Source organism: Gadus chalcogrammus, chromosome 8, assembly GCF_026213295.1.
Source record: "Gadus chalcogrammus isolate NIFS_2021 chromosome 8, NIFS_Gcha_1.0, whole genome shotgun sequence".
Taxonomy (NCBI): domain Eukaryota; kingdom Metazoa; phylum Chordata; class Actinopteri; order Gadiformes; family Gadidae; genus Gadus; species Gadus chalcogrammus.
This window is the reverse complement of record NC_079419.1, coordinates 10,116,195-10,138,619: the sequence shown is the minus strand read 5'-3', so window position 1 is coordinate 10,138,619 and position 22,425 is coordinate 10,116,195. Positions and strand designations below refer to the sequence as shown.

The 22,425-nt window shown below is 50.6% G+C and overlaps 2 protein-coding genes across 2 annotated transcripts in view; both read left to right on the top strand.

Moving 5' to 3' along the window:
- The window catches only part of LOC130387255 (neuropilin-1a-like), a 15,264-nt gene extending 697 nt beyond the window's left edge, over nucleotides 1–14,567 (top strand). The window contains exons 2-13 of the mRNA XM_056596274.1: nucleotides 413–568; nucleotides 714–858; nucleotides 1,426–1,601; nucleotides 2,139–2,294; nucleotides 5,244–5,391; nucleotides 5,704–5,910; nucleotides 6,621–6,656; nucleotides 8,266–8,397; nucleotides 9,095–9,441; nucleotides 9,574–9,670; nucleotides 9,939–9,983; nucleotides 10,326–14,567. Of these exons, the coding sequence (XP_056452249.1) occupies nucleotides 413–568; nucleotides 714–858; nucleotides 1,426–1,601; nucleotides 2,139–2,294; nucleotides 5,244–5,391; nucleotides 5,704–5,910; nucleotides 6,621–6,656; nucleotides 8,266–8,397; nucleotides 9,095–9,441; nucleotides 9,574–9,670; nucleotides 9,939–9,983; nucleotides 10,326–10,606 (1,926 nt within the window). The 3' untranslated portion in view covers nucleotides 10,607–14,567. The remainder of the gene's footprint in view (nucleotides 1–412; nucleotides 569–713; nucleotides 859–1,425; nucleotides 1,602–2,138; nucleotides 2,295–5,243; nucleotides 5,392–5,703; nucleotides 5,911–6,620; nucleotides 6,657–8,265; nucleotides 8,398–9,094; nucleotides 9,442–9,573; nucleotides 9,671–9,938; nucleotides 9,984–10,325) is intronic.
- Nucleotides 14,568–16,347: 1,780 nt separating this feature from the next.
- Nucleotides 16,348–22,425, top strand: part of LOC130388313 (integrin beta-1-like) — a 28,639-nt gene continuing 22,561 nt past the window's right edge. The window contains exon 1 of the mRNA XM_056597771.1: nucleotides 16,348–16,648. The gene's annotated coding sequence lies outside the window, so the exon portion shown is untranslated. The remainder of the gene's footprint in view (nucleotides 16,649–22,425) is intronic.

The following is a 22,425-nucleotide window of genomic DNA, read 5'->3' as shown; positions in this document are numbered from 1 at the left end:
CAAACACAGACAGACAGACAGACAGACAGACAGACAGACTGCCGCAGTGCAGAGTGGGACTCTGATCTGTTGATCCACACGGTTTCACCATGCGGTGGTTCTTCATTCAGCTGATGCAGTCGGTTTAGATGTGTTGGTTTAAAAGTCTCCCGGCTGCTAGAGCGGCTACCGGTTGGCGCTAGCAGGTTAGAGGTTAAATTCCTTCAGTTGCCCCACTTCTCTCTCTCTCCCTTTCTCCTGCTCTCTATCTCTCTCTCGGGCCGAAGTGAACTTCTCTCTCTCTTTCCGGTCTGAGTGTACCTCTCTCTCTCTCTCTCTGGTCCGAGTTAACCTCGCTCTCTCTGGTCTAACCTCTCTCTCTCTCTCTCTGTCAAGTCTGAGTTAACCTCTCTCTCTCTCTCTCTCGCCCCAGGTGGACCTTGGCTTCCTGCGCTACGTGTCGGCGGTGGGCACCCAGGGGGCGATCTCCAAGGAGACCAAGAAGCGCTACTACGTCCGCTCCTACAAGGTGGACCTGAGCTCCAACGGGGAGGACTGGCTCACCATCAAGGAGGACTCCAAGCAGAAGGTCTCTCTCTCTCTCTCTCTCTCTCTCTCTCTCTCTCTCTCTGTCTCTGTCTCTGTCTCTGTCTCTGTCTCTGTCTCTGTCTCTGTCTCTAGCTCTCTCTCTCTCCCTGTGTTCTAACCTCTCTCTCTCTCTCTCTCTCTCTCAGATCTTCCAGGGTAACCTGAACCCTACAGACGAGGTTCGCGCCTTCCTGCCCAAGCAGACGCTGGCGCGCTACGTCCGCATCCGCCCCATGTCCTGGGAGCAAGGCATCTGTATGCGCTTCGAGATCTACGGCTGCAAAACCTCAGGTAAGCCCCGCCCCCCTCACCTGTCAGTCAAAACCTCAGGTTGGACAAGCCCAGCCCCCTCACCTGTCAGTCAACCCCTCAGGTAGGACAGGCCCCGCCCCCTCACCTGTCAGTCAAAACCTCAGCGGTGACAGGCCCCGCCCTTTACCTGTCTGTCAAAACGTAATCCTGCCCCCAACTGTGATTCAATCCCTCAGGTAGAACAAGTCCCGCCCTAAAGTCAGTTAAAACCACAGGTAGAACAAGTCCCGCCCCAAACAGTCAATTAAAGCCTCAGGTAGAACATGTCCCGGCCCAAACAGTCAGTGAAAACCTCAGGTAAAACAAGCCCTGCCCCCTTAGCAGGTTTTTACCATCCTAACCACGCCCCTCTTGTCCTAACCATGCCCCTCTTGTCCTAACCACGCCCCTCTTCTCCTAACCACGTCCCTCTTGTCCTAGCCATACCCCTCTTGTCCTAACTACGCCCCTCTTGGCATAACCACAACCCTCTTGTCCTAGCCACACCCCTCTTGCCACAACCACTACCCCTTTGAGCCTGACCCCACCCCTGTCTCCTCCACTCAGACTACCCATGCTCCGGGATGCTAGGCATGGTGTCGGGCCAGATCACCGATGCCCAGATCGTGGCCTCGTCCCACGCCGACCGCGGCTGGGTGCCTGAGAACTCAAGGCTGCTGACCGGACGATCGGGCTGGACCCAGCTGCAGACCAAACAGCCCTTCAAGAATGAGTGGCTGCAGGTACGCACACATAAGGCTGTATTACAAGTAGGGCTACAGGTAGCACCCGTAGGCTACAGGTAGTACTCGTAGGGCTACAGGTTCCACTGGTAGGGCTACATGTACCACTCATAGGCTACAGGTAGCACCCTTAGGCTACAGGTAGCAGTCGTAGGGCTACAGGTAGCACTCGTAGGCAGCACACGCAGGGCTAGACTTAGCACACATAGGGCTACAGTAAGCACTCGTCGGGCTACAGGTAGCACTCGTAGGGCTAGAGGTAGCACTCGTAGGCTACAGGTACGCACTCGTAGGCTACAGGTAGCATACGTACAGGTAGCACTTGTAGGCTACAGGTAGCATACGTACAGGTAGCACTTGTAGGCTACAGGTATGCATACGTAGGGCTACAAGTAGCACTCGCAGGGCTACAGGTAGCACACGTAGGGCTATAGTAAAGATACAGCTACAAGTACGGCTACATGTAATGTTACTTCAGTTCATTCTGTCTTCTCCACCACCGACCGCATCTCATCCATGTCCCATGATGCCTTGCAGGTGGACCTGGGCCAGGACAAGCTGGTTAGCGGCGTTCTGATCCAGGGCGGGAAGCACCGCGACCGCAACGTGTTCATGAAGCGCTTCAAGGCGGGCTACAGCCAGGACGGCCAGCACTGGACCCTGGTCCGCGAGCACAACGGGACCCGGCCCAAGGTGGGTCCCCTAGGGGGCGGGGACTATGGGGGGGTGGGGTCTGAGACACTGCGGGGGTGGGGCTTGATTCCCTGAGGGTGGGGCCTGAGACGCTGGGGGCGGGGCCCCAGGCCTGCCCCCTCTAAAGGGGCGGGCCTGATAACATTTGGGGCGGGGGCTGATGCCCTGTGGGCGGGGCCTGAGGGCCTTGCGGGGGCGGACTGAGATAAGATAAGATAAAGACTACTATTATCTTGGGGAAATCAGAAGTTCTCAAGGAACATGGAAATGCGTCTGAGTGGCGCAGCAACTTCAGATGTGCTGATACTCAAAATCAGAGTTGAGCCGATCAAATTGTGGAGTTGGAATTATGTGTTTTTACTGTTACTCCATCGATTCTACCGGGCTCTCCGTCTCCTCTCCCTCCCCTCCATCACCCTCTCTCTCTTTCTGTCTCTCTCTCTCACTCTCTCCCTTACTCTCTCTCCATCCCCCTCTCTCCCCCTTCCCTCTTTCCATCCCTCTCTCCCTCCCTCCCTGCCCCTCTCTCCCTCTCTCCCTCTCGCTCCCTCCCTCCCTTTCCTGGATCAATGAGAAGTGCATTATGGGGGATCCAGCGGGTCGAAGCCTGTTAAAGTTGCCCCAGCCTTCAGGTCGTCTCTGGGTTCCAGCGGGCGGCGTCCATTAGAGGAGCCCGCCGCCGTCTGCGGCCACCGCACATAACTCAAACAAAATGGAGGCCGTTGAGTGTGCGTTGAGGCGTCGCCGCGGCGATGGGATACGGTGGAGCGCGGAGTCTTGCGTTACGGGTAATGAATGGAGGCCGGTGTCGGGGAACGTCTCCCACTGTAACCAGACCACACACTCAACTCGCCATCGATCGCCTACTCCAATTGGCTGCGGCTCGTCGGCCAATCACAAGTCCAGAATCCATTGTCTTTATTTATCGTTTATCTTTTAAAGCCAGCCTCTGATTACAGTTTGGGAAGGCGGGGGGGCGAAAGGGGGAGGGAGGGAATGAGGAAGGGAGAGTAGGAGATAGGGGAAGGGAGGGAGGGGGGAGAGGGGAGGGAGGGAGATTGGTGTTGGTTATGGGATGAGCAGCTGGCTGATCCCAGCTTTAAGTCGAACATTTATTGGTTTGATGAAAGCCATCTCCACTCGGACATGTCAGGGGAAATTGGGTTAGTTTTAAAAGCGAGCTTCCTGCTCCTCCGTCTGCCCTGATGATGTCATCGCTGTCTGTCTGTCATTAGTTCAAGATGACAGACACACTGCAGATATAAGTCTAAAGACAACACTTAACCCTAGTCTCTCTCTCTCTCTCTCTCTCTCTCTCTCTCTCTCTCTCTCTCTCTGTCTCTGTCTCTGTCTCTGTCTCTCTCTCTGTCTCTCTCTCTCTCTCTCTCCCTCTCTCTGTCTCTCTCTCTCTCTCTCTCTCTCTCTCTCTCTCTCTCTCTCTCTCTCTCTCTCTCTCTCTCTCTGTCTCTCTCTGTCTCTCTCTCTATCTCTCTCCCATCTCAGCGTAAACAGTATCAATACATTCTTGTGGAAGAACGCACACACATAAACGCACGCAGCACACACAGACGTACACATTGTGTGTGCCTGCAGGCGGTCATTAAGGAAGGCGTGTGGTGCAGTGAGGACTAGCGGTGTTAAACGAGCTTGTAGGAGTAAACTCTGAAAGCCTCCGAGAGCCTTTAAAGGGTGACTCCATCAAACAGGCCTCGAACCCACAACCCCAGTCTAGTGGGATCTTGGTGTGCTTGGAGGTAAGGCTGGTAATCATGTTAACATGACATCAGGGCTTGAAAACGAAATTATTTTTCAATCGTTCCGCTCCGAACGGAACCGGTATATTTAACATTTTCGTTCTTGCGTTCCGCCACCAACATATCGTTCCTGAACCGGTTTGGAACGTAAAATAACGTTTGTTAACGTTCCGGCAGTGTTATTGGGCCTAGTCTATTTTTGAGGTCGATATAGGGTGACCAGATGTGTCACGTCCCGCATTGTCCCGCATTGTTATAGACAGTCAGACTCGATTTTTGAAATGCGTGTTTTATAATCTGGCATTTATCAAATAGCTGTGTGTAGATAATAGCAATGAGGGCTGTCATCAGGGAGCGGGCGGGCTGTTTGGTCATGTCAATGAAACTTGGACGCGGACGCAGGTTAAGGGCACACCTAACAACAAGAAACAATGCAAAGGCGATATAGTGGACTCGGTTAATTTAGCTCACGTTACCTTTGTCGAAGATAGAGCTCAGTGCAACTGTTGCTTCCAAATCGCCTCTCGCCAGGGTGGTGGTGGGAATTTGTGACAACTGAGCTTAGCGGGCGGCGAAGTGAACGCGGTAACCGGAAATATATACTTTTTAACGTTATTAACCGGTTTTGGGGATTTCAGAATAACGTTTCTGTTCCGGAACAGTTGAAGACCATTTGGTTTTTGTTTCCGTTTCCGTTCCTCGTAAAATTCCGTTCGTTTTCGGTTTTCGTTTTCGGTTTTGTTTTCGTTCCTTGAACCGGTTCGGAGCCCTGCATGACATCGCCTCGTTTAGAAGACGGTTATTCACAAAAACAAATTAGCATTTTCTTCATTAGCCCAGTTCAGTCGTAGTGTCGATAGCAGCAGCAGTAGAAGAAGTAGGAAAACTAGCATGCTTTTACTTTGAAATGGTATATGGTTATCTTTAAAATAAATGAGCTGGAATGCGCCACAAGGTCCTCTCCCCTCTGTCTAGCCCCCAGCACGGAACAAATAGCAGTCCTGTCACAATGCTTTTATTTTGAAAGCTTGGTCATGTTATTCTTCAAAATAAATGCTCTAGTCTGCAATACAACATCCGCTCTGTTTGCCCCCCAGTACGCTATAAACAGCAGTCCTGTCACAACGCTTTTACTTTGACACCCTCGTCAGGTTTTGTTTTTCAAAGTAAAAGCCCTGCTGTGTCCCGTGTGTAGGCGTTTGCTGGGAACCAGAACCACGACACCCCGGAGCTGCGTGCGTTCGGCACCCTGCTGCAGGCGCGCTACGTCAGGCTGTACCCAGAGAGGGCCACCTCAGAGGGCCTGGGGCTCCGGCTAGAAGTGCTGGGCTGTGACCTTGACGGTGAGGCACTGGTCCCACTGGGAGCACTGGTCCCACTGGGAGCCCGTCGCCCAGTGATGGATCACAGTACAGTACATGTTAGACTAGAGTTGGGATTAGAATACATGTTAGGTTATGGATGGGTTTTGATTCAGATGAACGTTTACAAACTAACTAAACTGCAGACTAGATTAGAGATAATTGTTTCCATCCATTACATATCTATCTATCGGTCTCAATGAAGGATGCATCTTAATCTCGTGGTTTCTTGGTCTCTCTCTCTCTCTCTCTCTCTCTCTCTCTCTCTGTCCCTGACTCTCTCTCTCCCCCCAGAGCCCACCACCCTGCCTCCCTCCACTGTAGCGCTGGTCACCACGGTGGCTGGGGGGGCCTCCACGTTTGGGGCCACCACGGGGGGCCCGGTCACCTCCCCCGGGACAGAGGAGGAGGTGGAGCCGAGTCCCACCCTGCCCCCTACAGCCGGATGTGAGGAGGGAGCGAACTGTGGGGGAGGGACGGAGGACTACGACCATACTGCAGGTACACACATAGATCTCCTCCTTCTCCTTTCTGCTTTACCCTCTATCTCTCTCTTCCTTCCTCTCCTCTACCTTCTCCTCCTCTCTCCTCTCCCCCCTCTCTCCTCTCTTTTCCTCTCCCCTCTTCTCCTCTCCTCTCCTCATCTCCTCTAAATCTTTGACAGTCTGCTGTGTGTGAAATATTGCTGATGACATTGAAATACAGCGTGTGACATCAATCACCCCCCCCCCCCCCACGTTACCATGGTGAATTAATGTTTGGCTCCATCGCCGTGCCGAGGCCCTCGGTTGCTTCCCCTGACTCTGTTACCACGGTAACCAAAGGAGGGCCGTGTCTGCGTGTTGTACGGGTGTTGCTTCTAGCGGTTTAGAAACATCTTGTGTCTGGGCCCCAGCGCTCACCCCCTGTGGAGACCAGGCACGGCCCTCGTGGGTTCCCATCTGTGGTGACGTTCAAACACATTCTCACTGTTTAAAACTCACAGGCCTCACAATCTAAACTTTGACCTATTTGGTTTAATCCTAGTTTCTTTCTGTGTGTCAGGTTTTAACACGTTTTATTTAAAGGTAACTTTTACACGAGAGCCGAACGTGGCAGGCTGTTGAATGAAGAGTTCTATCAATCTCTATAAGTTTCTTCCTGTTGGCCTCCACACCAGCCTCCTCTTAACCTTTGACCTTTCTCTGGCTGTGCCCATCTGTCTCTGCCAGGTGTTACCGAGGCAACGGAGCTGGCGGACATACCAGGTGAGAACTCTCCCCTCTCTTCTCTCCTCTCCTCTGTCCTCTCCTCTCCTCCCCTTCTCTCATCTCTCCTCTCCTCTCCTCTCCTCTCCTCTCCTCTCCTCTCCTCTCCTCTCCTCTCCTCTCCTCTCCTCTCCTCTCCTCTCATCTCATCTCTCCTCTCCTCTCCTCTCCCCTCCTCTCCTCTCCTCTCCTCTCAACTCTCCTCTCCTCTCCTCTCCCCTCTTCTCTCTCCTGTTCCTCTTATATAATCTATATTATCTCATGCGGAGGACCTGTGTTGTTTTGCTGCATTGTTTGGACAATGGCAAAAAAAATGTGATGATGAAGAAAGAAGCAATAAAACAGAGGGACATAGTGAGTGTGTGTGTGTGTGTGTGTGTGTGTGTGTGTGTGTGTGTGTGTGTGTGTGTGTGTGTGTGTGTGTGTGTGTGTGTGTGTGTGTGTGTGTGTGTGTGTGTGTGTGTGTGTGTGTGTGTGTGTGTTTGGGGGGGGGGTCGGTGTGAGTGTGTCAGTGTGTGTGGTTGTGAGTGTGTCAGTGTGTGTTGGTGTGTCTATATGTGTCTGTGTTTATGAGCATGTTTATGTGAATGTGTCTGTGTCTAATTGTGTGTCTTTAACTGTGTGTGTGTGTGTGTGTGTGTGTGTGTGTGTGTGTGTGTGTGTGTGTGTGTGTGTGTGTGTGTGTGTGTGTGTGTGTGTGTGTGTGTTACTGTGTGTGTTACTGTGTGTGTTACTGTGTGTGTTACTGTGTTTGAGGGTCTCTCAGGACTGAATAAGCCCAGTCAGCGCATCGCAAAAGTTAGCTTGGTGGGCTGCTAGCTCCCCTCACCGCAACGCAGTGTTTCAGTTTCCAGGATCTACAGCTGCCTGCCTGTGGTGAACCACTGCAGGCTGGGAAATGTAGTCCTGCTCTTCTTTGTTCTTCCTCTTATCTTAATTTTAGAGGCGCCACACCCTAAACTGTGAACCATTCTTCCTCTGAACCTTGTGCTCAATCCGTTCATCAGATCTCTCCCTCTCTCTCTCTCTTTTTCGCTCTCTCTCGTCTTCTCTCTCTCCCCGCTCTCTCTCTCTCTCTCTCTCTCTCTCTCTCTCTCTCTCTCTCTCTTTCTCTCTCTCCCTCTCCCTCTCCCTCTCCCTCTCCCTCTTCCTCTTCCTCACTCTCGCTCTTGCTCTCTCTCTCTCTCTGGTCTAAGTCAACCTCTCTCTCTCTCTCTCTCTCTCTCTCTCTCTCTCTCGCTCTCTCTCTCTCTCTCTCTCTCTCTTTTTCTCTCTCTCTCTCCCTCTTCCTCTCCCTCTCTCTCTCTCTCTCTCTCTCTCTCTCTCTCTCTCTCTCTCTCTGGTCTAAGTCAACCTCTCTCCTAACTCTAAACTTGTGTTTCTTCTGGAGCTGGTTTGTGGAAAATATTTCCTCAACACTGTATGTGTTGAGGAGATATATACATTCTTAATGTCTCTCTCTCAAAAATGTCTCTACTTCTTCCCTCAAATCCTCTATCCTCTCACTCTACGTCTACTGCTCTCCTCCATGTGAGCAGTGTGTTTAGTGTCTAGGGTCTAAAGGTAATCTCTCTGTGGTCCTTACCTGTCTCTCCCTCTGTCCCTTCAGAGTACCTGTGGTTCGCCTGTGACTTCGACTTCTCGTCCCTCTGCGGCTGGTCTCTGGAGGCCGGAACGGGAGCGGAGTGGGCCTTCCAGAGCTCCCTGGAGCCCCGTGGGGCCCCCGGCCCCGAACACACAGGTACACAACACACCTGGACTCACCTGGTGGGGGACACACCCGGACTCATCTGGTGGGGGGCACACCCGGACTCACCTGGTGGGGACACACCCGGACTTATCTGGTGGGGGGCACACAGGTAGAGACTCACCTGGTGGTGGGGACACAGAGGTAGAGACACACCTGGTGGTGGGGACACAGAGGTAGAGACACACCTGGTGGTGGGGACACAGAGGTAGAGACACACCTGGACTCACCTGGTGGGGAACACCTGGTGGGGGACACACAGATAGAGACTCACCTGGTGGGGGACACACAGGTAGAGACTCACCTGGTGGGGGACACACAGGTAGAGACTCACCTGGTGGGGGACACACAGGTAGAGACTCACCTGGTGGGGGACACACAGGTAGAGACTCACCTGGACTCGCCTGGTGGGGGGACAGCTGTAGATGCACACTCCAAACCATCAGTCAAACAGACGTTTTTCACAGAGCACTCACAGAAATAAAACTATCCTAAAAGTACCCCAGCGGGACTATAATATTACAGGGAGGTGACAGCCTGTAATAAGGGGTTCTCTGTTGTATACGATCATTATAGTATCACGGTATAATGCCTTGTATATTAAAGTATCACGCCCGTTACAGACTCTATGATACAGAGTTCCACCACGAAAGCTGCCCATTCTTACCAGGTCTTCTACTGCCCCCTGCAGGCGGCTACGAGTACTTCCTCTACATGCACCTCCACGACCACACCACCCCCCACAGCCCCGGGGCGGAGCAGGAGGAGGAACCTCCAGGAGAGGAGCAGCGGGAGCAGGGGGAGGAGGAGCAGGAGCAGCGGGTGGCCCGTCTGGCCAGCCTCCCCATCACCGTCCCGTACGGCGAGCTGTGCCTCTCCTTCTGGTACCGGATGAGCGGCCAGCACGCCGGCGCCCTGCACATCAGCCAGCGCACCCAGGGGGCGCTGGCCCACCCGCTGTGGACCGTCAGCGGGCCGCAGGGCCAGCTCTGGAGGGAGGGCCGCGTCGTCCTGCCCCAGTCCGCCTCGGCCTATCAGGTGAGGGCAGGAGGCGTTGTAGATGAGGTTCCTGAGGGGGGGGGGGGGGGGGGGGGCGGGGTGTGGGGCCCAGGCAGGACGTCTGGATGTAGGCCGCGTCGTGGGATTCTAACCCCTGTGACCCCGTCCCAGGTGCTGGTTGAGGGCGTGGCCGACCCAAGGAGGGGGGCCCACATCGCCGTGGACAACATCCGCATCCTGGGGACCCTCGAAGACACCGACTGCAAAGGTCAGAGGAACCCGCCCACTCTACTCTACTCTACGATGTTGTACTCCACTCTAATATGCTCTGCTGTATTCCACTCTACTCTATTATGTATAGGGTTCAACTCTAATCTATTGTGCTATACTATATTGGACTCTAATGTATTATCTTCTGCTCTACTGTGCTGTATGGTTCTCTACTCTACCTGTACGGCGATACAGGGGGCTATGCAGTGCTCTTTAAGCATGTTTTGAGTGTGTATGCAGGGTTCTAACGTGTCTGTTTGCTTCAGATCCAGAAGCTCCAACGTCTCCTCCAACCAAGATCTACGTACTGCGTGAGTAGAAGAACGATCACATCATCCCCTCATCCAGATGTTTAGTCCTCAGAGGATTACAATACCTCACACAGGTGGTTAATGTCCCTCTCCCCCTATCCCCAACTCTCCCCATCTCTCTCTCTCTCTCTCTGCCCCCCCTCTCCCCCCTCCCCCTCTCTCTCCCTCTCCCCCCCTCCCTCTCTCCCTCTCCCCCCTCCCCCCTCTCTCCCCCCCTCCCTCTCACCCCCTCCCTCTCTCCCCCTCCCCCCTCTCCCCCCCCCTCCCTCTCACCCCCTTCCTCTCCCTCTCTCCCCCCACTCCCCCCCCCCTCCCTCTCACCCCCTCCCTCTCTCTCTCCAGCTCTGGACTCGTACCAGCAGGACTCTGTGGGCGAGCTGGGGGCCCCGGGGAACATGCTGCGGACCCTGGACCCCATCCTGATCACCATCATCTCCATGTCGGCGCTGGGCGTGCTGCTGGGCGCCGTCTGCGGCGTGCTGCTGTACTGCGCCTGCAGCCAGGGGGCGCTGGCCGACCGCAACCTCTCCGCCCTGGAGAACTACAACTTCGAGCTGGTGGACGGCGTCAAGCTGAAGAAGGAGAAGATCAACGCTCAGAGCAACTACTCCTCCGAGGCGTGAGGGGGGGAGAGGGAGGAGCAGGGGGAAGAGGAGGGGGGCGGGATGGTGGCAGAGGACACTCTTGAGAGTGACAGTGGACGCCAGCCAATCGGTGATTGAGGCTTCGGACGGTGTTGACAGAAAGCCACCAATGGGACGTAGGGGGTGTGGCCCAGGGGAGCGGGGCCTACGATGACGACGATGATGATGATGATGATGATGATGATGATGATGATGATGATGACGAAGTGTGGATGTCCTCTGGATGTGCAGGAGACAGCCTGGGCTGTAGTGTACAAAGCTGGCCTGTACAGAGGGACACAGAGTTTTTCTGCGTGTTCTTGGCGTGTTCTCGGTTGGTTTCCTGTGTAGACACACGCCGCGCCGCAGACCGATCGCCCTCAGAGTATTTATCAGTTGCTTAACTTTCCTCTGGAGAGAGAAAAAGAGATTTGATTTTTCATTGTTTTGATTTTTTTGCAGATTATCATTGGTTCACACAGAAAAAGAAGATTGAACGATTGTAGATTTACCACCCTGATGTCTAGCTCTGCTGGCCGTGTGTGTGTGTGTGTGTGTTTGTGTGTGTATGTGTGTATTTGGATCAATCAGTACACACATTATTTGCATGTGTCATTCAGTGTGTGCGTATGCGGTATCATGTGCGTGTTTGTGTGCGCGTGTGCATGTGTGTGTGCTTGTGCGGGTGTGTCTGTGTGTGTGTCTGCGTGTGTGTCTGCGTGTGCGTGTGCGCCCAGAGTCCATCCGAGCCGGCATGTCGTTCCGATAGTGCCTTTCATTTCTGGAACATTTCTGTTGCCTTTTCTTTAGTTTTACTGTCGAACCACGGCGGCCATCTTGTCCAGGGTCCCCATGAATGCCTTGAAAGTTTTACGATTAAAGTGTTACAAAGTACAGGAGATGCTCCAACCCGCCGTGGAACAAGGCCCTACAACAAGGCCAAACATCGTCAGTGATATCGTCCATCTTGATTATGTTGAACCTCGATGAAGAGAACGACCCAAGGGGGCTGGGGCGGTGGGGGCTGGTTATGACCAGTTGGAATCAGTGGGGTCTGGTTTGGTCCAGTTTGGAACTGCTTTTGACCAGTTGCGACCGGTTTGGACGGATAAGGACCTGCTGGGACCGGTTCGGACTGGTTTGAGAGAGGTTTAAACAGGTTGGGACTGGTTGGAGTCGGTTTTAACTGAATGAGACTGGTTTGAAGCGGTTGGGACACAGTATGCTGTGAAGTTGAACTCCGTCTATCCACTCGGCCATGGCACATTCTACGTCTCACATACTGTAAATAGGTTTAATATATATTTGAGGGTCTTTTTCTATATGAAGGGAGTGTTAAATATTAACACTTTTTTTAAATTCTTTACCAAGAAGGTACTGCAGCATCCTTTCCAACAATCGGGTTCAATGTTAATGAATAAAGCAGGAGACGGTGAATGATTCACTGTGGGCTCCGCAGATGTTCGCCAGAGCTTATCTGCTCGCTGTCGATGTCGTCTGTGTTTATGTTGTGTTTCAGAAAGGAGTCGTTTCGTTTGTTTTCGACCAGATGCAAGGAGGAACGGATTCCATACAGGGTGAAAACAGGGAGAATGTGTCACGGTTTCAGTGTTTAAAACTACAAAAAGTCATCGATGATGAATGACTTAAGATTTGGAATGCGTAGACTATCAGAGATGTGTAGATAGAGAGTAACTTTGGCTTATTCACGGTTAATAAGTCACCTGTTTCTAGGCCCATCAGTGTGTTGGTATCACCATGACGACCAGAAGCAGTCGTCTCTCTGATCAACGTTTAAAAAGACGCACGCCATTTTCTGTGTTGTGTTTTCGATGTGTTGTGAGCCTGGTGATATGTGGTCGTAGAATGTAGACTTCACGTGTTTTGAACCCCACAACAGAGAGTAAATGATATTCAGCATATATACACAGACATTACAACCACCTGTACCGGAGGGAAGGAGGGGTACTATAGTAGACCTGTTGACCTCAAAATGGATTCTGTTTGACGCCAACAGGAATGGCATGCTGGTATCACTTGGAAAACTGTAAAACTCTGCCAAACAGTCACACGGGTACATCTGGAGCTCCATTGGTTCGAGCTACAGATGTGGTCCGATGTGAAGTCAGCCCCACGTAACGAAGAGGCCTAGACCGGCATCCCGAGTTCCCACGATCCCCTCACCTCAAAGATAAAGGGACGTTTGATTTCATGTACCTGTGTTGTTTCGGTGTGTTGCTCTGTGCATTGTGGTTTGGTGGGGTTGAATTTGTACCAGAATGTAAAGTCTGGACGATTCCTCACACCTCGCTTCTGTCGGACCTTGTGATGCAGACATTTTAAGTCGATTTTATTTGGCTGCTTGTTGAAAACAAGAAAGGATGCTACAGTACTTTATGTGAAAATAATGTTGCACTGATATATTTAAAAAATATATAGAAACTATGTCTTTATGATGTTGATTTATGAACCGAGGTCAAAGGAACGTGACAAAAATGTTATTATTGTTGTTTTTCGCCCATCATTTCGGATAACATGCTGCCATTCTGAAATGTACAAATTTTACGCAAAATGTTTTCATTCTTGAAAAAAAAATACTTTTAGACACGTCGATCGGAAAACGTACCATTTAATTTGTTATCCTTGGTATGATATGTCGTGTTTTGTCGCCTCATGGATGTCGCCACCATATTGTTTGGGTTCTCGTCCTTCGAGAGGGGCGTCATGGCGGCCGGTTCTGGTCCGTTGAGAAGGGCGGGTTTATGTCGTCGTCATGGCGGTTGGTTCTAGTCCTTTGAGAGGGGCGGGTCTATGTCGTCGTTATGGCGGTTGGTTCGTTCTTCGAGAGGGGGCGGGTTTATGTCGTGGACTCAAGGGGGGCAGGGTTTATGTCGTCACGGCGGCCGGTTCTCGTCCTAGAGGGCGGGTTTATGTCATCGTCATGGCGACTGTAGGAATCATAAGGCGGGAACAGGGGGCCTTACAGGAGACATATTATTATACCACCAGGTGTGAGTTTGATTAGCCATAGACTTCAGTCCACTGGGTAGGCTGGTAGACTGATCTATCCAGCACAGATCTAGGTGGACACGCCCACTAGTGATGTCATATGGGGCAGATTTTCGAAACGGCTTGTAAGGCTAATAACACTCACACCAGGTGGTATAATATGTCTCCTTTAAGCGACTAAAAGTAACGTTTGTATTTTAACTTCTTCTGGCCCAGACTCACTCTCTCTGTTGTCCAAAACTCATCGTTGACTACTACATTCCAAAGAATTGGATAATAAATAAATGTTTTAATTAAGAATCTGTTTGTTTCCACTGTTCTGTCTAGAAGGGAAGGTTTGAAGGATGTTCATGAAGGCCAACATGAGGAGTCAAGGCAAGGGGTTTTATTACACTAGAGGAAATGTGTTGCAGACAGGACTTAAAACACATTATATCCCTCATGAATACTACATGAAGGACAACATTTACATTAAGGTCATTTAGCATATGCTTTTAAGTCAATTTATAAAAAAAAATAGAAACAATATATCTCTGTCGGTACAGTAAAGATGTTAGTAGAATCAAGTTCTAACCACTAAGAATCACTAGGTTAACCCATTCCCTGTATACAACAGAGATATCTAGGATAAGATGCTACACAATGCTTAGTACTAAGGATAGCTAGGATAAGATGCTATATCGCTAAGTACTACATTTAGCTTGTATAAGATGCTACACAATGCTAAGTACAACACAAACCACACAGGACACAGAAGACACCATCCAGTACAGTACCGGTGAACCTGGACCGTGTTGTGGCACCAGCCGGCCGCTAGGGGGAAGCACACACTGCTCTGTTCAACACGAGGCGGATACTGATAGTGGTGGTAGTCATATGTGGTAGTGGTTGGGAGGGTCAGGACCCGGGCGGGGTTTCTGCGGTTTGGTTTCTGGTGTCGTTGCTTCTGCAGTCAACTGACAAAACGACAGCAATCAGAGGAGAATAATGTTCATCTAGCGTTCAGCATCCACAGTCTTCAAAATCAAACATTATAAATATGTAATTAGGTGAGTGCTGCATACAGCGCTCAACTATATTATAAATGTATTGTAATGGGTCTGTATTGAATAGTCTCACCCCCACAACATTTAGGCATTAGTTCATTTGTTCAGATGTCTTTACATGCAAAATGGTTGAACAAGTTCTCATAATATGTCAAGCATATTTCTATACATTTCCATTAGACTTTTTTTCTAAATCTGTCCTGAATTGGTAAATTGCTACCAGGTGAATCTTGACTTTCTCTAAAGAAGGGAAATGTGTGAAGTGTTAGATCAACCAACGATCAACCGGTTTACTGAAATAGATCTCCTGAACCATGAACTGGCAAGTATATATATAGCTGGAGCACAACACAATGTTACATTGTCTGACAATGGAAGGACAAGGAATTGGCGAGGGTCAACAGCCAGAGAGAAGAAGAAGAGGAAGAGGAGTGAGGCTGCCTGAGAATTTGTGGCCCAACAGACAGGAACGTCAGGAGGTGTAGGAAGAATGCACTGTAATTCCTACAGCAATGCATGTACAGTTTACCCTAAGGAGATTTTCTTATGTTCACATTTCTAGCAATGACATGGTCTGTCAACAAATTACAGTACAAACAGTCAAAGCGTAAATGTGAATCTTGTCCAGTCTCTTGCAATCAATCTCCCACATACACTAAGGTGTAACTTACAATTTAAAATAATTGTCTTCAAAACTTCAGCCATAGTTTACATCAGAACATCCCATCCAGAGTACACTGTTATATTGATAACATGACTAAGCAATTTGACTGTCTTATCCGTACACAATAACACAAGGACTTGTCATTGTGATGGCACTGACATGTTCATTGACACAGATATTTACTCTTGAGAAACGAACTAAGGATTTTGAGCAAGAGCTTTTGCATGAAATCCATGGTTTTTTCCTTATTTGTACGAATTGTTTTGAGAAATGCACTTACTGTTTTGCAAATTTCAATTCTGATCTGAGAAATGTACCAAAGCGACAGAGAAACTGTAATTAAAAACGTTTCTCTGTCAATCCTATGACGGCCAGCAGGTGGCGACCCTGTGTGAGCACCGCGGTCTGTGGGTGCGCTGCCCACAGATACTACGGTAGTTTAAATGGCCTCGGAATTTAAGGAGAGCGACATCTACCTATTCTACGGTAAGGATCATGGATGTGATGTAAAATGGTAGAGAAAGTTCTGTAGGATTAAATATGGTGTTAATAAGAGATTATAGTCTCACCCCCTCTCCCTCCCGGTCTTACCCCCTCTCTCTCTCTCTCTCTCTCTCTCTCTCTCTCTCTCTCTCTCTCTCTCTCTCTCTCTCTCTCTCTCTCTCTCTCTCTCTCTCTCTCTCTCTCTCTCTCTCTCTCTCTCTCTCTCTCTCTCTCTCTCTCTCTCTCTCTCTCTCTCTCTCTCTCTCTCTCTCTTCTCTAGTGACTAATCATTAGTAAACCAGTAGGTATGGCCGGAAGTTTGCTAGACTTTTACGATTCATAAATACATCTCATAAAACTGATAAGGACAACGGCTCCATTGTGTAAAACCGCACAATATTGAATTAGCTGGATTGATACTTTGCAATACAACTTCTCTGCTATATGCATTGCGTGCGTGCGTGTGTGCGTGTGTGTGTCCATACATTTGGATGAGCCTTTGGTTTGAAGGTGAACTTCCGGCGTGGGCGGTGCTACTTGGTAACGTCATCGACTCGGGAGTTGGAGAAAAAAAAGTGGAATCGCCCGAATCTGCAGCAGCGTGTTGGGCGGACTCGGTCCACTAATAACTCTGAACATCACGAGAAAACGGGGTTTTTCCGTTCCTTTTTTCGGTGACCGTTCTTTGTTCAATACCGTTCCTTTTTTTGGGGTGGATCCGATCTCTTTAAACCCGCGTTAGGAGCGGACCCGCGGGCTTGGTCCTGGGTTCAGACCTCGTTCGTCTACATTCGTGAGGAGGATCCTCCGAGACCTCCGGGCCGACACCGGGAACACACGGTGAGTACCCGCTCCGGTCCCCGGTACACCTGGCCGGGTTATGGCCTCAGGCCACAACGGAAAGAGGACCGCGGACTCTGGTTCAGGACTCGGGTCCGGGTCTCCGGCTCTCTGCGGCGGCTCTCTAAGGGAGATCTTCTAAAGATCAACGAAGAAACGGGATCATTTTCGTGTCTCGAAATAGATGATTGAGTTTTGTGTTCAACTTCGCTCCTCTAGGTATTCCCCCTGAGAAAGTAGGCCTTGAGGCAGCGTTTATAGCCAGGGAGGAGCAGGAGGCCGGGAGGACAGTACAGGAGAACATAGAGCAGAACTTTGCTTTCTTCCTTCTTGTGCTTTTCTAATAATGTTAATGAATTCCACTGAATTGCGTCTATCGCGGTATGTGTACGAGTGTGTTGGACTTTGTAGGACTGATTGGGGGGACGGATGGACGGACTGACTGACTGTAGGACTGTGGGTAGGTCTGTGTGTGAAATGGTCCACAGACATCTTGTAAGACACTAAATTGCCCTGGTAAGTAAACAAAGGGCTGGTTGTACAGGGAGGTGTGTGTGTGTGTGTGTGTGTGTGTGTGTGTGTGTGTGTGTGTGTGTGTGTGTGTGTGTGTGTGTGTGTGTGTGTGTGTGTGTGTGTGTGTGTGTGTGTGTGTGTGTGTGTGTGTGTGTGTGTGTGTGTGTGTACTCTACTGTAGGGCGGGGGGGGGGGGGGGGGTAGACCTACAGAACTCTACTGGGGGGGGGGGGGGGGGGCTGTATAACTACTTAAATGGAAGTGAAACAAAATGCTAAAACAGCAAGATATCATCAGCGGTAGGATCTCAGTTTTTTTGGGCTCTAACTTTAGTTATCGATTCTAACTTCTCTTCCATATTAACGTTTGTTGGTGAACCGTCTGGTTAACGTTCAGCTGAGCTGTGTGGGTTTCCCACCAGAACAAAGCCCAGCTGTGCGGGTCCCAGACCCCCGTGTGACCCCCCCCCCCCATCCGGCCCCCATTGGGTCTACTGTAAACAGCGGTCGCCCCGGCCCTAGGGGCAGGGCGGGCGGGTTAACCCCAACCCTGAGCCTCTTGTCGGTCCGTCGCCACAACAACCACCCGCTAATCAGCGGTGTGAGGAGCAACATGGGAGGGCAGGTCTGAATCAGCCCAGCCTGCTGCCGGTAAACCCGCGCCTCGGGCCACCTTTATTCGCCTGTGTGTGTGTGTGTGTGTGTGTGTGTGTGTGTGTGTGTGTGTGTGTGTGTGTGTGTGTGTGTGTGTGTGTGTGTGTGTGTGTGTGTGTGTGTGTGTGTGTGTGTGTGTGTGTGTGTGTGTGTGTGTGTGTGTGTGTGTGTGTGTGTCTTTAAATCAGTGTGTTTTGGGATCAACACAACGCCTGATAGCACGGTGCACTTTGAGGGCTGTAGTCGACACTGGACGGTTTAGGGGATGGATGATACTCCGTCATCTCCCATCCTCGCTGCTCATTAGACGACGGGACACCTCCACTTTGAAGACCTCCACAAGCTCACAAATGACATGGTTGTTGTAGCCGAACAAGGCCTCCTAATTGTAGACCGTCTGTGTCGAGGGGGTTGGTGGGTCGATGCCAGGGGACTGAGTCACTTCCCCGTAGTAACAGTAACCGTGTTCTGGTGTTTCAACACCCGGCTAACACGCTTGGAGGATCCGATGAGCCATCAGCCCCCCCCTCTCTTCCCTCCCTCAGCGTCCCAGAGATGAATCACAGATGATGGCTTGGTTCTGACTCGCTGTAGCCCATCTGGGACAAGCAGCTCTCACCAGTCTCTCTCTAGCCCACGGAGAATCAGCACAACTTGGCTCGAGATGGACTACCAGCTGCATAGCTATAGAAACCTGGCTAAAACTAGCCTAGCTGTAACCTGGCTAAAACTAGCCTAGCTGTAACCTGTTTAAAACTAGCCTAGCAGTAACCCGGCCCTCACCACCATGGCAGCAACAGCAATAATAACATTGCAGTAGCCTTGCTTGTACCAGCCTAGCGGTTACCGTAGTAGAGCTAGCCAGCTAAAACTAGTCTTGTTATCACTAGCCTAGCTGTAACCTGGCCATATCCAGCATATCACTAACGGCAATAACAACCTAGCAGAAGCCTAGCTAGTACCAGCCTAGCTAGAACAAGGCTAGCTAGAACCATCCTAGCAGTTATTTAACAAGAACTATCCCGAGCTATAACTAGTCTTGATTTTAAGAAGCCTAGTTGTAACACAGCCTTAATTATCCTAGCCTTAACGTAGCTGCAGCAGAGATGGTTTGATCATCGCTGATTGCCATGTTGGGAACAAATTTGGCAAAGGAATGGAATGGGCAGCAGGATGTGTATACCTTGTATGAATTCTTACGGGCTGGTATCCTGAAGCTAGTTCTTCACCCCCGTACAAACGCTGAAGCAGTCCCTCAGTTCAGTATTGATGTCCAAAAAAGCTTCTGTATAGAGGGGACAGAAAGCCGTGCGTGGTTTTTCCACGTCGGCGGTGTGGGAGATGGATGGTGCTGCTAGTGGAGGAATGGGTTATCTCATCGCCGGGGGAGAGAAATACTCTCCTCTCTCCCTCTCACTCACTCCTCCAGCCTTCTGCCTCGTCCAGGCGACTGTCTGAATATGGAAGATGGAATCCAAGTAAAGACGTTGGCCTCAAAGTTAAATACTAGCTATAGCCGTCAGCATAGCAGCAGAGTTTAAGAGAAAACTATAGGTATCTGAGTTTAAAAAGTAGCTATAGAAGATATCAGTTTTAAAGCTAACTTGATATGTCTGTATCTGAGTTTTAAAGTGAGCAACAGAAGTCGTGCATCAAAGTTCAAAGTCATGCTCAGCAGTACCAGCGTTGTGGTTCTTAAAGTGTACCATGTCCTTCCTTGTCCATCCACAGCCATGCAGGGACAACAGGGCGCCAGGCCAGGGATCAAAGGTCAATGGGTGTGGTCGGCTTAGCACAGGGGGTTGAGCAGGTTGACTTTAACCGGAAGGTTGCTAGTTTGATCGTCGAGGTGTCCCTGAGCAAGGCACATAAACCTAACTGCTCCTGACGAGCTGACTGACGCCTTGCGTGGTTGACTCTGCCGTCGGTGTGTGAATGTGTGTTTGAACCGTATTAAGCCGCTTTGGATAAAACCGTCTGCTTAATGTAAATATAAATTATTGGGTGGAGTTGGGTAGTGTTGTTGATTTCAAATAGTCTAATCTTGTTGACATGAAGGGCATTGAAAGAAAAAATGAATTCCAATCCTGGGCCTGTTTTAACCTCTCCCTTCTCTTATAGCATGTGTAGCTGGGAACGAGCAGCCTGCTACATGGTCATATCCCAGCGGAACGATAATGTCCGAATTCAATGCAACAAATATCAGAAGCCTCACACATGCTGTGGATGTTGCCATGGCAACATCCATATCCGCCACAACATTGAACCTCAGATTCGTAGAACCCAGACGAACTTCCTCTTCCCTCACGCCTTCTGTCGGTCTGAGCTGCAGCCGTCCTTGCACACTCCACCGTGCACACACCGACTTGGCCAGACAAACGGCGTTGTTAGGAGGTGTAGGCCACGTCCAAGGCCGCACTAGACCAGCAGAGGGGTGAGTGGGTCGCCTGGCGTAGGTCTCCGTACGCGGGCGGGCCAGGGTGCGGCAGGGGAAGGCGGTGCGTTGGAACCTGGATCCCTTATCTCCACTTTAATCCTGGTGGTGCGATAACAGAACAGAGTTGTGATGATGAAATCAGCTTCCTCTGAAACACACTAAAGATATCCTGTCTGCGTCGGACGTTTGGTACAGAAGAGGCCAACCTACTTTACATTATGTTTAAGGGATGGTCTTTATCCAATGCGACCAACATGCTGCACGGCCTGGTTCAACAAAAGCACTGCAGAGTTTCAGTTTACGTGTATGCTCTTAATGTTATTGGTAATTTTGTCGTCCCGTAATGATCGATTAGGCTCTGCCTCTGCAGAACCCCGGACCCCGTCAGTAGAGCATGGTTGATTGATTACAAGCTGACTTGGCTTCATCTCAGGATCTGAATCAGTCCCGTGTCAGACTTCAGTATGTTCACACATAAATGGAATTAGACTGACGGTATCGTTGAGGTGCAATCAGGTTTTTGTCATCCGTAACAGAGGAAGTTGACAGACAAAGTAAGGTAGTTTTTCCTGTATCTACTCGTCCTAAATCACTTTGGTTTAAAGCGTAGTCTGTAAACAAAACGGTACTGCTCATTAATACTTGGCCATGCTAACAGTGTAGCGGTGCATGTAAACAGGCTGCTTGAATCTAAGTCACTGGTAAAGAGAGATGAACGTGAACGTCCTGGCGGCCAGCAGGCTGTGGTCCAAGGGGCAGCAGCAGTAAGAGGCAGTAAGTGGCCGCAGCAGGCTATGATAGGAGAGGCAGCAGCAGCAGTAATGTGGGGCTGCGGCCCAATCTGTATGACCTCCCTGTTCCCTGCTGGACCGCCGCCGCACCGGAACAATGTGGCACCCAGACGCAGCCTGAGAGCCAACAGGGGGGCCATTCTTCTGGCACGAGGACTCCCAGGGGGCCGCGAGGGGGAGGGAGGGAGAGGCATGGACATAGCTTTGGTTCTCTTAGGAATGTCTGGCTCTGGGTCGTGACCCAAGCGTGTGTCACCAGATTTACATTTCAGGGTCGCTGATAAAACAAGAAAGAACTCAAGATCCACTGCGAGTGATCAGAATCCCTCCCAGTTGATCGTTGTTTGTGTTGACGCCCCGGTCGGGGTAGTGGTGAGGAGCCCGGCCTCCACCAATCATGAGCCAGCACGGTGACTAGCGCCCCGGCCCCGCAGCCATTGGCTGACGGGCGGTGGTGATATCACACCTGATGGAATGTAACCAGACACTGCGGGGGAGCCCCTGAGCAGTGTGTTTTGGTGGGGGTTCACCCCAGCAGCTGTCTGTCTGTCTGGGCTCCTGATAAACCTCTTCCTCGCAGACTTTAAAGCTCTGCTGCGAATCGATTTCTCGCCTCGACAGCAGAGGATTCTGAGGCTCCTCGGAGCAGCAGCTGGTCTTACCTTCAGGACGGGAGGTCCTGTAAAAGGACCGTCTTACTACAACCTGAACAAAAACATCATAAATGCATTTATAGAGACCAGGCCATGGACACAGCTATTATTTTTTAACTATTTCATGCAGTTAGAAAGCAATTCTACATTTTACATACAAGCTTCAAGCGTTTTGTAAAACGACTAGAGGTTGTGTTTCCGTAAGGTATTTATTGGCAAATGCACACTATTTATTGGCAACTGGGCATGTTGGCATGCTTGCATGCGTGTTGCTTTATTAGCATGTATGCTAACATTGATGTGTGTTAGCATGCATACCTGACCTATTATAATGCTAGCGCCTTAGGCTTGTTGATACGATGTCCTGAGGCATCCCTGTGTGCCCACAACACCTTCAGGCAGACCTGAAGGTGTTGTGGGCAGAGGGCTGTGGGTGAAGGTGTTGACCGTGGTCTATTAAAGACGGCTGTTCAGCGGACGGTGTGGAATATTTTCCAGCTGGGGGGCGGTCTGACCGAGAGGGGCCGAGGCCTTCTGTTTACAACAGAGCGCCAGGAAGGAGGATGAGCCGTCATCATTCAGGAGCCCACTGTCTCCTGGGCCACACCATACAAAGACATGGCTGGAGCTGGGAGAGAATAGGGGGAGAGAAGAAGATAGGGGGGGGGGGGGGGAGAGGAAGAGGAGATGTGACTGTGAGGTCGCATCACAGATCTAGTGAAGAAAGATT